The sequence below is a fragment of the Phoxinus phoxinus genome, assembly GCF_949152265.1.
Source record: "Phoxinus phoxinus genome assembly, chromosome: 14".
NCBI lineage: Eukaryota > Metazoa > Chordata > Actinopteri > Cypriniformes > Leuciscidae > Phoxinus > Phoxinus phoxinus.
The window spans coordinates 34,619,434-34,637,796 of record NC_136889.1 but is presented as its reverse complement, the minus strand read 5'-3'; the positions used below and the strand labels follow the sequence as shown (position 1 = coordinate 34,637,796).

Below are 18,363 nucleotides of genomic sequence, written 5' to 3'. Positions count from 1 at the left end.
CCTTGTCAAGGGAGCTTTTGAACTGGAGCGGATTCTGGAGTAGGCTCATGGGCTGGAGCAGACTCTGGAGTAGGCTCATGGGCTGGAGCAGACTCTGGAGCGGGCTCATGGGCTGGAGCAGACTCTGGAGCGGGCTCATGGGCTGGAGCAGACTCTGGAGCGGGCTCATGGGCTGGAGCAGACTCTGGAGCGGGCTCATGGGCTGGAGCAGACTCTGGGCTGTGCTCAGGGTCTGGAGTGGATCGGTGTGTGGCCCAGACACACATAAATGCTAGAGCCATTATGGACAGTGCAACGCTCTCTGGATTGAGCTCTGGAATTTCCCTCACTGGAACGAACTCATGAATTTCTCTCACAGGAACGGACTCTGGAATTTGTCTCACTAGAACAGACTTTGGAATATCTCTCACTGGAAAGAACTCAAGGATTTCTCTCACTGGAACGAATCAGGGATTTCTCTCACTGGAACGAATCAGGGATTTCTCTCACTGGAACGGACTCTAAAATTTCACTCACTGTAACGGTCTCAGGATTTCACTCACTGGGACAGCTTGACTGCGCACTCTGGAGCAGAGGTCTTGATATAAGGACTGTGGAGGGCTTGGACGCAGGCTTGGGTTTTGCTGGAGTGCCCGACCATTTTCGGGATGGGACTGGACGACAGCTGGGAATGTCCTCATTCACTTCATCAACAACGAAATCAGAACCAATAAGCCAAAGGACATAGTTGATAAAATCAACCAAGGGTACACTGCATTTACCTGGAGAAATAAACTGAAAGCTCATCATCCAGTCCCATCCGAAAACAGGCCGTGAGTGTATGTGTACTCCAGCTTACCAGGTGGTAGTAATGCAGAAACTCTTCCACATACTGCTCCAGAGGCCTACATTTCTGTTGGACGGAAAGGAGAAGATGATCTTCGGCCAGATTCTGTAGCTCAGCTCTTTTAGGATTTGCTAAATTTGTCTCAGACGGCCAAATTGCGGCCAAAATAGCACAGTGTGCACCCGGCTCAAGATAAAACAGAACATAATCCTAAAACCAGCTGTGACTTTGCAGAATAGGTACAGTGTTTCCAATGGGTCTTATACTGGGATAACACATTTAAAAAAATCCACTTAACTTCAATCTTTAATTGGTATTATGTGTATAACCATATAAAAGCTTTCAGGTACAGTCTTTTATGAAAGGTTAATTACAATACAGATCCGATTAGATCGAAGTGTTCTATGAATATTGAGGTAGAGGGTTGGTTGATAGCTGAATATTCAAACATCATGGTAAAATGAGGTGGTCGCTGAGTTTTCGTAAGTATAAAAAACTGAGTCATATTAGTGGCAAGCATTTGGGGTCTAGTCTCCAAGGTAGACCTATCATGAAAAATGTCTAATGGTGGAGTGACAAACATGGACAATCAAACAATCCAATACTGCTTTCCAAACAACAATTTGTCTTGTACCAGAAGTATCCGACCTGACGCAGAGTACATTATTGTGTACATTTTCATCGCTGTATCATCAGTGTTCACCGTGTTTCTGAACCTGTTGGTGATCATCTCCATCTCGCACTTCAAGCAGCTTCACACTCCCACCAATGTGCTGATCTTCTCTCTGGCAGTGGCTGATCTGATCACAGGACTGATTCTCTTGCCAGTGCAGGGAATGAAACTGATTGAGCCATGCTGGTACTTTGGAGAAATATTTTGCTCAATATTTCCTCTTATTTTTTATGTGGTTGTCACAGCATCTCTTGGTAATATGATTATTATTTCTGTGGATCGATACATTGCTGTGAATGACCCTTTGCGATATCCAATGAAAGTCAATAATAACAGAGCTGTTGTTTCAATTGTTGTAAACTGGTTATTCTCTTGCATATATAATTATTATCTGTTGTATGAGTTTTTACTGTATCCAGAGAGGAACCACACATGTATTGGAGAATGCATTCTTTCTGTTAAGTTGGAAAATATAATAATAGATTCCATTGTTTGTTTAGTGGCACCTTGTTGTATAATTATTCCTTTATATGTGAAAATCTGCTTTGTAGCAAGCTATCAATCTAAGCATTTAAATTCATTCACAGACAAAAAGGCTAAATCAGAAAAAAAGGCTACAAGAACCTTAGGGATTGTAGTACTGGTTTATCTTCTTTGCTGGATGCCATTCTATTTAACTACTCTTCCTTTGGGGCATGACGAAAATGACTCTCTTATAACTAATGTATTGTATTGGCTTGTTTGCATGAATTCCGGAATGAATCCACTTATATATGCAATGTTTTATCGATGGTTCAGACTGTCAGCAAAATACATTTTGACACTGAAAATATTTGGACCTTCATCGGTGTACTTAAATCTGTTCCCAGAAGAGAAATGATCACTTACACTCTCATGCAAATGTGAATGGGATAATGTGTCTCCAAATTAAATACAGTAGAGTTTTTGTTTTAAGCACATCCTTATAGAACATTAGATGGCATGTAACAGCTGTTTTCTAAATGTGGTGTCTAACATGTATATTGTGAGCATATTTGTGAGTGACACTGTCTGCTCCATTTGCATTTAATCTTAAGAATGTTTAATTGCGAAGTTGCAGAATTTTTCCATAAATACTGTTTCCTTTGAAATGTTGTGCATTCCATTCCTGAATAACACACACACATATATATATATAGGAACAATATTTCAAGTTTCATTTTATAAAGTTCTGAGGGAGAAGATGTTATGTTTCAGTGAACATTGTCAAACAATCCCAACTGTGTTTAGTCTCACAGCTCTCAGTGATGTGTCGGGTCCTTGCAATAAAAGCAATTTTTGCAGGAATGAGTGGGAACCCAGTGTGCCTGTAGCTTTCTTTATTTCTGTTTTGATGAGTGACAGAAAAAGAAAGACCTATTAAGCATGTATGGCATATCTAATCTGCTTCATACTACACACCAAAACAAGCTGTGATATGAGGTCAAACATATATGAATACGGAGGGCGCTTTTACAGGACGCAATGGCACTCAAACTCTTACTTACACCATTCCATATTCCCCTCTGTTATAGATGCAGTGTGAGTATATACAGTACTCAGTTTTATTGTCTAGACTGAGCAGTGCTTCTCAAACCTGTCCTGGAGACTGTGAAACATTGAACACACCAAAATGGTTAAAAAAGACGGGGTTCACTAAGACAGGTCTGTCCAATCTTTCTCCTGGAAGGCCACTGTCCTGCAGAGCGTCAAACACACCTGAACCTGCTTTTCAGGATTACTAGAAACCTCCAGGCAGGTGTGTTGGAGCAGGTGGGAGCTAAATTCTGTGGGACATATAACTGTATGAGGTGGCAAGAGATGCCTTTTACCTCATTCTCAGGGTAAAAGGCACCCACTATTGAAACAAGTACTTTAGTTTTGCATAATACAATCTACATTAATACTTGTTCAAAACAGCTACTTCAGCAAGGTTATAAAATATATATTAAATCAAATTAGTCCAGAATAAACTTCCTGCCCATGATCGCATCAAAATTCAGCTACATGTCCACATGCATAGTGAAACACTGTGAGTTTTTGTACAAAAAAAGTACAAAATCTGTTACTGGGACGTTACCCTTTCAAAAAATTACTAATACCATTTAGGTAATAATGTGTACACTCTAGGTACCAATGTGTACCTTTAAGGTACTAATATGTACCCTTTAGGGGCAAAAAAGTACAAAGATGTGTCTCTCTGGCTCAAACTTTGTGGCGGGCTTGGGATCGATGGCTGGCTGGGCTCTGGGCCTGGAGTGGCGCTGGCGATGTCCTCATCAACGATGCAGATGGTTGGAGTGGTTGGAGATGCACTGCATCGGCACCCACTCCAAATATTTGGCGAAGCTCCCTTGAGGACCATCCACAGGCAGGCATGCCTTCGACCGCTCGTTGAGGCTGGGGTTGTAGAAAAAAAGCACAAGGAGTGGTCGGGGTAGTGAAGGAGGCATGCTTGATCATGACTTTTAGTATGTTTTTCTCAGTCACATGTTCTCCTTTGTCTTTGCCTAGTCCACTCATACACGGGTATTTTTATAAACTGAGTTTTTTCTCCTTAGTTTAAAAAAATTCTCATCCACATGAAAACACAAAAACACGCTATGAAGCACGGTCAAGAGCATGCCAAACCATCAGGTGGCGATATAACTCTGTATATCGCCACCTGTAAAGTAAACTGTAAAGTTAAAAATCTTGCAACAACAATACTGCAACCGGAGTTTCTAAAAATCTTTACCCTGGCAGGAGTTTTCAAAAAAGTTTGGTTTCCGGTGGAGTTTTCAAAAAAGTGACCGGATACTGCGTTTGCACGAACGGCCAAACCGCATAGAAAAAGCTGCGGTTTTGAAAATACCCGTGTTTGTGTGGACACAGCCTTAGTTTCCCTCTAATCATTAGATTAGATTGTCACAGCTGCTTATCATTTAGTTCATTATCTCTGTCTATTTAAGTTCCTCTGTTTGTATCACTCATTGTCCAGTATTATTTGTACAGAGCACAACGTTTCGTATTGTTGGATTGTTGTCTGTGTAGTACGGTTCAATATGTAGGGAAGAAAGAGGAACAGGTGAGAAACTAATCAGGGATCATGGCAACTAGTGAAAAAACTAGAACTCTGGCAAATATAAACAAATAAAACGAATACTGAAAACTACATCCTAGAAGTAACAGACTTTGTTTGTACTGTGGGGTGCCCGGACACTTTGCTACCAACTGTCCGGTAAAAGCCAGAGCCCGTCAGTAGACCAGAGGTTACTTTCGGGTGGAGTTTCCTTGGAGAAATTCTCTTCTGCTACTCTTCTCCCGGTCAGACTACAATGGGCCACCACATTCCAGACCTGTCAGGCTTTAGTGGACTCCGGAGCAGAGGGTCATTTTATCTATGCCATGTTTGCCATACAACTTAAGATTCTTGTGGTCACGCTTCCTCTTCCTATGTGGGTCCATGCACTCAGCGGTCACCCAGTCTACTGGTTCCATCAAGCTCATCACACTGAAGATATCAGGTTCCTGTTAATTGACTCCCCTCTGGCTCCCGTGGTCCTTGGTCACCCTTGGCTCACCCGTCATAACCCACACATTAATTGGCAACTGAACACTGTTTGTTTCAGGAGCAGAAATTGTCATGAGTCTTGTTTGGTGTATGCTTGTTCTTCTGTGTCATGTCTGTGTTTCAGGAGAAACCCATGGAACTACCTAACATGCTCGAAGAGTACCTAGACCTGAAGGAATTGTTCAGTAAGTCTCGAGTTGCTTCTCTTCTTCCGTGTCGCCTTTATTACTGTGCTAGATCTATTGCCAGGTATGTCTCTGCCTAAGGGCTGGTTATACTCGCTTTCTGCTCCTGAAAGTCAGGCCATGGAGATATATATTTCTGATTCTCTTGCAGCCAAGATCATCTGCCCTTCTTCCTCTACTGCTGGCGCGGGGTTCGTCTTCGTGGATAAGAAGTATGGTTCTCTGCGACCTTGTATTGACTATCGGGGGTTGAATAACATCATGGCAAAGAATACATATCCTTTGCCGTTGATGACTTCGGCCTCCGAGCGGTTGCAGGGGACTTCCTTTTTCACAAAGTTTGATCTCCGTACCGCTTATCATTTGGTTTGCATCAGGGAGGGGGATGAAAGGAAGACCGCCTTTAATACCCCCAGGGGACGTTTTGAATATATGGTCATGCCGTTTGGGCTGTCCAATGCACCCGCGGGCTTCCAAGCACTCGTCAACGATGTGCTGAGAGACATGGCTGATCAGTTCGTAAATGTTTACCTGGATGACATATAGATTTTTTCTTCGTCTCTCCAGGAACATATTCAGCACGTTAGGTGAGTGCTTCAGAGGCTGCTTTAGAATGAGCTTTTTGTCAAGGTGGAGAAATTCGTCCGAGGGGGTGCCCATGGATACCAATAAGAATCAGGCTGTGGTGGATTGGCCAACCCCAGACTTCAACCCCAGACTCCCGCAAGGCCCTGCAGAGGTTTCTGAGCTGTGGCAATTTTTACCGGTGGTTCATTCGTAATTACAGCCAACTGGTCGCCCCTCTTACTGCTTTGACCTACACCAAGGTGATGTTCAGGTGGTCTAGTGCAGCTGAAGTTGCATTTTTCAACCTAAAAGCTGGCTTTTTTCGGCTCCCTTTTTTGTGACCCCTGATCCCTCGAGTCAGTTTGTGGTGGAGGTCGACGCATCTGAGGTTCTTTCCCAGCACTCTTCCTCGGACAACAAGATGCACCCTTGCATGTTTTATTCCTATTGTTTGTCACCTCCAGAACATAACTACGATATTGGTAACAGAGAGCTGTTGGCAGTCAAGCTAGCGTTGGAAGAGTGGCATCATTGGTTGGAAGGCTCGGGGTGACTTTTGTCGTCTGGATCAATCACAAAAACCTTGAGTACATTAGATCCGCTAAATGCTTGAACTCTAGGCAGGCTCTGGGTGGTGGGAGCTTTTATTCAGTCGTTTTGCTTTTTCTATCTCGTACTGTCCGGGCTCTAAAAACATCAAGCTCGATGCTTTGTCTCACATTTTTGATCATTACGAGCATCCATCCTCTCCCGATTCCATCGTGCCGGAGAAACTGGTCATTTCTGGTCACGTGGGAGATCAAATCGAAGGTCCGCAATGTCTTACAAGGAGTAACGCCTCCGTCCGGTTGCCCACCGAGTCATTTGTTTGTGCCTGAGAATTTGCGGTCCGATGCTATCCCCTGGCGTTCCAAGATCGCTTGTTATTCAGGAGTTAATCGTACCATTTTTCTGGTTCTGGTGGCAGTCTGTTGAGACATTCATAATTGTTTTGGCCTGCTCAGGTTGAGCTGTCAATAAGACTTCCAATCAGCCCCTGGCGGGCATCCTTCAGCCTCTGTCTGTCCCTTCGAGACCTTGTTCCCACATTGCGCTAGATTTCGTTACAGGCGTTACAGGCGATTTCGTTTTCGTTACTAAGTCCAGATTTTGAGGTTTTCCCGCAGCCTGTAATTCATTCAACAACATAGCCAGTCTAATTGGTGTCCGCAAAATAATATAGAATTAATAGACAATTGGAAAAGTTTTTGGGGCAGACCTGGCCTGTTGAAAAGAGATGGTATTCATCCCTCCTGGGATGGTGCTGCTCTTCTCTCTAGTAATATGGCATATAGTCTTAGAGCTCAACCATAAGAAGAATGGCATCTACGGTAATTTTAGGGTCTTTGTTTATCCCAAGGTTTTCCCGCAGCCTGCCGGATCCAGGCCGTATCCAGATCTGACGAAGGACCTTTGCCTGGACCCGATGACAACGCAGTGCTGAAGTGCCAACTAGCCTCTCCCTATGGAGGATCCCTTTACCACTCTACAGATAAAGCATTGTTGAAAATTCACGTATCTACGCTGTAGTGATACAATAAAATTCTGTATCAAATTTATAGGCAGGACAAGTAGTTTGTATAGGCTTGATTTGTAGAGAATTACAGACATGCGCACATATATTCAAACGCACATAACTATAGAATTAATTCTTGATGCGCAAGTGAGCGCCACCAGTGTTTCTCACAGGTTCGCGTTTCTCACAGGTTCGTGTCCAAGTCTGTGTAGAGAGAACGGTGTCGTCTTAGCGGCCCCTAATTTGATAACAAATTATCCTTTCGACGGAAGTGAATCAATCCAAACTAACTTTAGCTGGAAAGTAACATTATTCAAGAACCGCTATAAAGCCAAAACAATATGTTACCTTAAATTATACGTTTATCTCTGTAAAGCAGCTTTGAAACAATCTACATTGTTAAAAGCGCTATATAAATGAAGATGACTTGACTTGACTTGACAGGCCTTCCACCTCCCAGTGCAACACGGTAGTTTTAATTTGGTGGACCGGTTCTCGAAGGCGGCCCATTTTATTCCCCTGCCTAAATTGCCTTCAGTCAGGGAGACATCGGTTACTGTCATTGACCATGTTTTTCGCATGCATGGCCTCCTGATGGATGTGCTCTCTGACAAGGGACCCCAATTTGTGTCCAAATTTTGGAAAGAGTTTTGTCGTTTGCTGGGGGTGAAGGTTAGTCTTTCTTCTGGTTTTCATCCTCAGAGCAACCGTCAGACTGAGAGGGGCAACCAAGACTTGGAATGGGTGTTGCAATGTTTGGTGTCTCAGAATCTGTCCTCGTGGAGCCAGCAGCTCTCATGGGTTGAGTACACGGTTGTTCCCAAATGTATTGCCCTGTTCACTGTAACTTTAGTCCAGTGGCAGTACGCCTCAAACTTCCTCTGGTGTACAGGAGAATTCCTTCGGTTTTTCATGCATCTAAAATAAAACCTGTTTTTCGTTCACTTATTAACCACCATCCCCCCCACCGCGTCTCGTATACGGGGAACCTGTCTATTCGGTCAAAAGAATTCTGGACTCGAGACGGAAGGGATGCGGATTCCAGTACTTGGTGGACTGGGAGATTTACGGTCCGGAGGAGAGAAGTTGGGTTCCTGCTAGAGACATATTGGATCACTCCTTGATCGTTGATACATTTGACAGGTAAGCTCTCATGGGAGCACCAGGAGGCACTCCTTGGAGGAGGGGTACTGTCACGGTTCCTGCCTTTTTCCTGGATTATTTGAACCTTCCTTGTGGATTTCTCTCACTAGACTTCTGCCTTGGATATTTTGTCATCATCTGCCCATTGTGGTCCCTGCGTTGCGAGGTTCAACATCTTGATCCACGACTTTCATTTACATTACATTTACATTTATTCATTTAGCAGACGCTTTTATCCAAAGCGACTTACAAATGAGAAACAATAGAAGCAATTAAACTAGCAGTAGGACAACAGTATGTAAGTGCTATGACCTTCACACTACAATCCAACGCAATTGTTTTTTTTTTTTTTTTTTTTTTTAAGAATAGAAAAGAAAGTGTTGGTATTACTTGATCAAGTGCTTTCAAACCATTACACTGACTATTTCATGTTCCTTCTGAAATCAACTGTTTATTGCGATTGAACCCTGACTCATTTACCTGACAGAGTGTTTCCAATTGGTCTTACACTGGGATAAATAAATGTTTTGGTGTTATGTATATAAAATAAATAGCATATAAAAGCTTTCAGGTACAGTCTTTAATGAAAGGTTAATTACAATACAGATCAGATTAAATCTGATAGGTCTATGAATATTGAGGTAGAGGGTTGGTTGATAGCTGAATATTCAAACATCACAGTAAAATGAGGTGGTCACTGAGCTTCCGTAAGTATAAAACTGAGTCAAATTAGTGGCAAGCATCTTCACAAAGAGTCTACTCTCCAAGATAGATATATCATGGGAATGTCTAACGATGGAGTGACAAACATGGACAATCAAACAATTCAATACTGCTTTCCAAACAACAATTTGTCTTGTGCCAGAAGTATCCGACCTGACGCAGAGTACATTATTGTGTACATTTTCATCGCTGTATCATCAGTGTTCACCGTGTTTTTGAACTTGTTGGTGATCATCTCCATCTCGCACTTCAAGCAGCTTCACACTCCCACCAATGTGCTGATCTTCTCTCTGGCAGTGGCTGATCTGATCACAGGACTGATTCTCTTGCCAGTGCAGGGAATGAAACTGATTGAGCCATGCTGGTACTTTGGAGAAATATTTTGCTCAATATTTCCTCTTATTCTGTATGTGGTTGTCACAGCATCTCTTGGTAATATGATTATTATTTCTGTTGATCGATACATTGCTGTGAATGACCCTTTGCGATATCCAATGAAAGTCAATAATAACAGAGCTGTTGTTTCAATTGTTGTAAACTGGTTATTCTCTTGCATATATAATTATTATCTGTTGTATGAGTTTGTACTGTATCCAGAGATGAACCACACATGTATTGGAGAATGCATTCTTTCTGTTAAATTGGAAAATATAATACTAGATTCCATTGTTTGTTTAGTGGCACCTTGTTGTATAATTATTCCTTTATATGTGAAAATTTGCTTTGTAGCAAGCTATCAAGCTAAGCATTTAAATTCAGTCACAGACAAAAAGGCCAAATCAGAAAAAAAGGCTGCAAGAACCTTAGGGATTGTAGTACTGGTTTATCTTCTTTGCTGGATGCCATACTATTTAACTAGTCTTTCTTTGGGGCATGACGAAAATGACTCTCTTGTAATTAATGTAATGGATTGGATTGTTTGCATGAATTCCGGTATGAATCCAATTATATATGCAATGTTTTATCGATGGTTCAGACTGTCAGCAAAATACATTTTGACACTGAAAATATTTGAACCTTCATCGGCATACTTAAATCTGTTCCCAGAGGAGAAATGATCACTTACACTCTCATGCAAATGAGATAATGTGTCTCCAAATGAAATTGAGTTTTTTGTTTTAAGCACATCCTTATAGAACATTAGATGGCATGTAACAGCTGTTTTTTTTAATATGGTGTCTAACATGTATATTGTGAGCATATTTGTGAGTGACACTGTCTGCTCCATTTGCTGCGTTAACATGAAAGCACAGCAAAATTGTAGTGGTGCTGCTTGGAAGATAGATGTAAAAAGTAAATTTAACATTTGTCACACTAAAGTAGTTATTACAAAGATAATCTTAAATTTAAAGAAATCTACTTTATTAGAAGAAAACAAGGTCCAATATATTTTGATGCATGACCATAGTAACTTTGCACTTCCAGTAAAACAATTGAGACAAATTTCACAACATGAGCTTAAATGATTGATGATGGGTAAGAGTTATGTTTAATCATTATATTGATAAGTATTATTAAGGTCTACATATCTCCGGTTTTCTGCCTGTTTTTTGCGTTATAAAAAAGAATGAACCAATTAACCAGTATGATGTTCAATTAATATACACTTATTTTGTATTTATACAGTGTTAAGCATGTCATCTTTAAAAAAAAAATAATAATAATTATCAAAGTTTATATTATGCATGGCATTAACATTATAACAGTCCCAGCTTCTTTGCACTGGTCAAGCTACATTTCCAAAGGGGGTCACCTTGTTTGCAATGCTCAATTGGTCTCAGTTGAAAAATATATAAAATAAACTCTTATACAAATAAGTGTTGTGTTTCTTTCTTCATATATTCAAAGCTTTATCCATTCATTATTCAAATAACCCACAGCACATACACCTGTATACAGAGACAGAATTCATTCATGAACCAGTCTATACATGTGGGTGTATCGAAATGTCCAACATAGTCCTCTGCATTTCACGAACACCAACCGTTCTGAAAATGAAATAAACCAGTGTAATCTGTAGTTCGACCATAAGTACAAAGGTGGATAGTGATGAATTAGAAGGTTGTCCAACGCTTAGTTGTTTGGAGAGTCGTAAGGTTTAATAATAATAATAATAATACATTTTATTTAGAAAAGCGCCTTTCAAGGTACCCAAGGACACTGTACAAATTGGTATTTTCAAAGAAAGTACAAAGAACTACTAAAACACAATGCATCTACATCCATGATTTAATTCACTGATAGTACGAACAGTACAATCAGATTAGGACATAGATTACATACAAGGTACATAGAAAAGACAGATAAAAACGGGTAAAATTCAATACAAAATAAAAAGACATTGAAATCAGAGGGCTAACAGGAACAGAAGGGGGCCTAGGACAGAACCCTGGGGGACACCATGTGAAAGGGGTGAATTTGGAGATCTGAAATTCCCAATTGAAACAAACTGTTGTCTGTCAGTGAGGTATGATTTGAACCAGGACAGTGGAACACCAGTGAAACCAAGCAAGGTCTCCAATCGAGAAAGTAGGTAATTGTGGCAAACAGTGTCAAAGGCAGCTGTGAGGTCGAGGAGAGTGAGAAGACTGACATGGCCCGAGTCAGCAGCTAACAGCAGGTCGTTGACTACCTTAACCAGGGCAGTCTCAGTACTGTGCATGGCCCTGAAACCAGACTGAAACTTTTCCCAAAAGCCATTACATTTGAGGTAAACTTAGAGCTGTTTGGCAACTGTACATTCAAGGAGCTTTGCAATGAACAGAAGGTTAGAGATGGGGCGATAGTTCTCATAATCCTCTGCGGCTGCCCCAGGCTTTTTCAAAACAGGAGTAACAGCTGCTGTTTTGAGAGACAGAGGAACAGAGCCCAGAGAGAGGGAAGAGTTTATTATTTGTACCAAGAGGGGGCAGAGGACCGGTAGGCAGACCTTAACCAGTGGGGTGGGCATAGGGTCAAGGAGGCAGGTGGTAGGCCTAGACTTACTGACAAGGTCAAAGACATCCTGTTCATCAACAGGTGAAAAGGCAGAGAAGGGTCTGTTTAGTGTTGCACAGGGGGAGGGGGGACATCATCTTGAGTGGTCTGGGTTGTCTGAATCTGTTTGTAGATCAAGCTAATTTAGCTGTGGAAGAATTCAAGGAATTCACAACAGAGTTTAGTGGATGGGGTAAGTGGGAAAGGTTTAGTAGGTTGGGTTAACTTATTAATAGTGGAGAAGAGGGCTCTTGGATTGTTATAACCTCTGTCAATGATGGTGGTGTAATACATGGTCTTAGCCTGATTAAGAGACTCTTTGTAAGTGTAGACATGATCACTGTATGCCAGGGCATGGACAGTCTTCCGACTAAGTCGCTCTAGCTGACGTCCAGTCGCCTTAATTTTATGAAGCTCAGGTGTGAACCATGGGGCAGAGTGAGTGAAGGAGACTAGGCGTGTCTTCAGGGGTGTCTATAATGCGTTATGTGAATGCTAGGTCAAAGAGATGTGTCTTTAACCCTCTGGGGACCAAAAACGCGCCGGCGCGTTTTCCTCGTTTTTTTTCACATAGCAGCTAAATAGACTTAAAATACTCCCGTCATTTTTTGTCATACAGGCTTAAGAAATATGAAAAAATAAACTGTTAAATGTCTTCTTATTTATGTGTCCACTTACAATCGAAATAAAACATTGTGCTTTTGTAAAATAAAGAAAGTAAACAGGGTGTGCTTTCTGCCTCTCCGTCTCCGTGAACTTTTTTTCTAGTGCACGTCTCTAAACTCAAACAAAACTCAGCGAATACTATTCACTCAGACATGAGCTATATATCTCTATAATCATATAAGTGTGTAGTTTTAAATTATCTAATTCAAAACTAAAACAAATATTCTCTGTTTATGCAATCTATATATAAAGAGCGAGAGATCAGCCGGTCTCATTATCGTTCTGGCAGCTCATTACTCTGCTAATGTGACACGCCCATCGAGAGCGCGCGCTATTCAAACGCAGATGATCTGAAGCAACACATGCAAACCAGTCAACGCCCACAACAGCTGGAAAACACACTCCTGTGAGGAATAATAATATCGTGATAATCCTGGAAATTTTACCTCAAACGTGCTGAAGTAGCCTAACAACGGGTCCAGCTGCAGATCATCAGTAAGTGCTTTGTTCTAATCGCGATATGAAATGGTGTCTGTAAACCGCAAAAGACTGTTTAAATTTGAATCGCGTTTCTGTGTTTGAATGAATGAATGAACGGCACAGACGCATGTTGTTGTTTACATTAATCTACAGCTCGCTCGTGTCTGTGTGTGAATGAAACTATCTATATTGCCTACTGAGATGAGTAAAAATCGACTCAATACGTTGAAATAAAATGTCTTTGTATAAGCAACATATTAAACTGCAAATTAACATTTATGCCCTAATATATATTATAAAAGACGATATGTTACAGACGAAATATGAAAGACAACATTTCGTTTTGGATAGATTATAAAGTTTTTACTGCCACATCAAAACCTAATTTACAAGGTGCAAACAAAATCTTAAAAGGTCAATATAAGCCTTCTCTTAAATTATTTTTGTGTTTTATTAGTGACAAATTTAGGGAGAGCATAGCCTACATCCAAAACTTTCTAAAAATACGAATGAGAATTAACTGCACAATTACTAGAAATGTTTACCTTGGATATTATCAATTTGCAAGCACACAGTTTGTGGAAAAATACACTTTTTCAAGATGTTTTCAACTCTGAACCAATTCTGTAGTAATATATATATATATATATATGTGTGTGTGTGTATGTATATATATATGTGTGTGTGTTGTCTTTGCATTTTTTCTTGTGGCTCAGTGACACCTGAATGAAAGCTCATTAGTATGCAGCATTAGCAGGTCTTCTTTGTCTTCAGGTGTGAATGAGGACATTATTCATGACCTTGTTGGATCATTCACGCCCCCCTGCATATTGCCTTTCCAAACAAAAAGTGTCTTACAAAATTTAAATCAATCTATTGTTTAATGTGAACGATTAGTGAAAGTGAAAACTCTAGCCGACAACATCCATTAGTCAAAAGTATTGTGGGAATATGTGAAGTTGGTCGTTTGTGGTCTTATATCAGAACAATTTAAGTTTGAGTTTTTTGAATAACCACGCATAAATAATATTCTCTCAAAAATGCAAACATGTACATACATGTTGCTCACATATTATGCTAGCCATGTTCGTGCTAAATAGAGTGTAATTACACCTTTGCCAGTAATATGTTTATAAGCAACTGAAAAAAATACAAATATCAGGTCATGTCAAAACATCTCAAGGACCCCAAAAACACCTTGGTCCCCAGAGGGTTAACAATGCAGATTGTAGATAAAGCGACTTTACAGTAATAAACGGATAATTTAAGGTAACAGAGATTGTTTTGGCTTTATAGCGGTTCTTGAATAATGTTATTTTCCAGCTAAAGTTAGTTTTGATTGATTCACTTCCGTCGCAACGATCATTAGTTATTAAATTAGAGGCTGCTAAGACGACACCATTCTCTCTACACAGACTTTAAATCTGATAGTAACTTTGAACTATTAAAAAAAAAAAAACGCTTCAGTGCGTCCTCGCTCTGGCTGAACGCTAACAGGTTAAACACGAACCTGTGAGAAACGCTGATGACGCTCATGTGCGCATTAACAATTAATTCTATTGTTATGCGCATTTGAATATATGTGCGCAGGTTTGTTATTTCCTTACAAACCAAGCCTTAAACTACTTGTCTGGCCTTCAAATTTTGATAAAGAATTTTATCACTTCGGGGTAGATACGCGAAACCGAAATTATCCCGGCAATGCTTTATCTGAAGAGTGGTAAAGGGATCCTCCATAGGGAGAGGCTAGTTGGCACTTCAGCGCTGCGTTGACATCAGGTCCAGGCAAAGGTCCTTCGTCAGATCTGGATACGGCCTGGATCCGGCAGGCTGCGGGAAAACCTTGGGATAAACAAAGACCCTAAAATTACCGTAGATGCCATTCTTCTTATGGTTGAGCTCTAAGACTATATGCCATATTACTAGAGAGAAGAGCAGCACCATCCCAGGAGGGATGAGTACCATCTCTTTTCAACAGGTCAGGTCTGCCCCAAAAACTTTTCAAATTGTCTATCAATTCTATATTATTTTGCGGACACCAATTAGACTGGCTATGTTGTTGAATGAATTACAACATTAAACACTTGCAAATAAAGAACACCTGCAAGGTCTGGAAGAGAGCAAGCCTCAGGCATGTAATAAAAAGTAATGCAATTACACTACATAAAAAGTAACTAAATAATGTAATTAGTTACTTTTTAGGGAGAAACAGGATATTGTAACGCATTACTTTTAATAGTAACCTTACCTAACACTGGTTCTATTTGCCTTCCTGTCTCTTTAACAGCAACAATAAAAAACAATCGTCAACCGAGATTCCAGATTAACAAAGATAGAAGTGTCATTAACCCTCTGGGGTCTGAGGTGTTTTCTGGGTCCTGGAGGTGTTCTGACATGCTCTGACATTTGTGCTTATTTCTATTACTTGTGACATTTTCATGGCTAAAGTCGTATTACACTGCATTCAGCACAAACTCTGCTACAATAATATGTCAGCAGCATGTATGTAAAAGTTTGTAGTTTTGAGATAATAACATTTATGCGTGGTTTGTGAAAATGACCAAAAAAAAAGTCACTGAAATAATGTCATGAAACACAAACTAATTATTTCTTCGCAAGGCTTTTGAAAATTGTATCACGTAGCCTAGAATATTTGCTCCAAAACTATGTGAAAATCATCCTGAATACTCATTCAGATAAGACAATATATTGATTTAAAATTTGTATGACATGTTTTGTGTAAGAAAGCTTTATGCGAGTAGGCGTTAACCACCATGAATATTGAGTGTTTCACACCTGAGAGAGACAAAGGCCCTCCCATAATGGCCCTATTAGGAGCTCTCAGGCACTATCATCACATTACCTTGCACAAAGAATGAGGAGATTTAAAAAAGAACGTTTTTTTGATTGTTTGAATTTATTTACAACACAACATAATCCAAAGATACACAACAAATGGCAAAAAGCACATTATTTAACACACTGAACTAAAGACAGAGACTTAACCAGTCACACACCTTTCCTTTCCTGAAACATAGTGCATACCTGTCATTTCCAAGGTGTTTGATTTTTCACTTTACCTCCTCATGCTCATGTTGAAGTCAGCAGGACGGGTAGCTACCTAAAATAAATATATATATATATAAAAAAGCTGTGAACATGCTGATATCAAGAAGAAACCAGGGCTGCATGATTGTGGGAATACATTTTAGATTTCTGGTGAAAATTCCTTTTTAAAATTTACAAAATACACACACACACACACACACACACACACACACATATATATACATTTGTTGTGCCTTGTAGGCATATACCTGCAGGGCTGAATCAAATAATAAGAACAATAGTATAGCAGGCATAGTTAAAAAGGAACACTTCAGTAACACTACACTAGAGAAAAACATATTGATTATCATATGTTACTTCAAATGTTTACAATCGATATGACGTTATGAAATGAGATTGGAGTAAAATCATAGTGCGTTTTGCTTTTCAAACGCACGTCGCGCGAATGACTCAAACTCTCACAGCGCGTGCAGGGAACATTCACTGAAGCATCGAGCAACAGTTCAATGGCAATATGAAGTTTATGCAACAATAACACTAACTAATATAATTCAGAATTATTTCTTACCTTAAAATCGTTCTTGTCTTCAAATCGCGATCTTCTTCTTCAGATGTAAACCCAATAATCTCACAGCGTGTCTTCCAAACTCAACGACTGCAGGACTGATAAAGTTTGCCGCTTTGTTGTTGAGGTAATGGGGGCGTTCGCGCGACGCATGGACGATTTGCATCTCTATATGTTTTGCGCGTGTGGGTGTGGTCACATTAAAACTAATGAGGAAGGGTTGGAGAAACTGAATATCTTGTTGGTTTTATACAAATTACTTAAACAGAGAATATTTGTTTTCGTTTTGAATCAGATAATTTAAAACTACACACTTAAATGATTATAAATATATAGAGCTCATAAATGTGTGACAAGTATTCGCTGAGTTTTTTAAATGTTTAGAGACGTGCTCAAGAAAAAAAAGTTCACGAGACGGAGAGGCAGAATGCACACCCTGTTTAATTTCTTTATTTTACAAAAGCACAATGTTTTGTTTTGATTGTAAGTGGACACATACAAAAGTAGACATCTCACAGATTCTTTTTTCATATTTATTAAGTCTGTATGACCATATATGACGGAGTATTTTAAGTTTATTTAGCTGCTATGTAAAAAAAAACGCGCAAATCACGCCGGCGTGATTGCCAACCCCAGGGGGTTAATAGAGCTGACAGTAAATCATCGGTTGCAAGACATTTCACAGAGTTACATCACTCAGAGTACCAGCTGTAACATGACATGGTAGATAGAGATTCTCACGAAAAGGATTAATTCTAGAAGACAGACATTAGTCACAAATACTCCGGGAACAGGATAGACACAGGAGAATCCACATTACTTCAAACGTCAAACGATACAGGACAAAGAATGAAGGAGAACTCGGTTTGTATGCAAAAGGGCAAACAAAGGAGCTCACTAGTTATGTGGGTACAGGGGAATGAGATGAAACAATAATTAACACAGGAGAACTGGGTCAAAGGAAAACGGGCAAACAGAGACTGAACACAAAGAAAACACCTAACCCTACTCCCCCCTACCGGAAGGCACGGCTTCGCGCCAAAGAGTCTAACTGGGTAGGGAGACAGGGCAGGCGCCCTGGAGTAGTCAGGTCATGGGTAGAAGACCAGGGCAGTACTGGCATGCAGTGCAGGGGGTGCCGGCTGTGCAGGTGACCCGGCAGGCGTCGGCAGTTCAGATAGCCTTGTCAAGGGAGCTTTTGAACTGGAGCAGACTCTGGATCAGGCTCATGGGCTGAAGCAGACTCTGGAGTAGGCTCATGGGCTGGAGCGGATTCTGGAGTAGGCTCATGGGCTGGAGCAGACTCTGGAGTAGGCTCATGGGCTGGAGCAGACTCTGGATCGGGCTCATTGGCTGGAGCCGAC

The 18,363-nt window shown here is 40.5% G+C and overlaps 2 protein-coding genes across 2 annotated transcripts; both read left to right on the top strand.

The window, feature by feature from the left end:
- Nucleotides 1–430: 430 nt before the first annotated feature.
- Nucleotides 431–2,402, top strand: LOC307010253 (trace amine-associated receptor 13c-like). The gene has a single exon (XM_079634778.1). It carries the CDS (start codon nucleotides 1,384–1,386, stop codon nucleotides 2,377–2,379), a length of 996 nt encoding a protein of 331 aa, XP_079490904.1. The 5' UTR covers nucleotides 431–1,383; the 3' UTR covers nucleotides 2,380–2,402.
- A 6,903-nt stretch (nucleotides 2,403–9,305) lies between these two features.
- On the top strand, nucleotides 9,306–10,301 carry LOC307010254 (trace amine-associated receptor 13c-like; the record flags this gene model as incomplete). Its single annotated transcript, XM_079634779.1, has 1 exon — nucleotides 9,306–10,301. One exon carries the CDS (start codon nucleotides 9,306–9,308, stop codon nucleotides 10,299–10,301), a length of 996 nt encoding a protein of 331 aa, XP_079490905.1.
- Nucleotides 10,302–18,363: the final 8,062 nt, after the last annotated feature.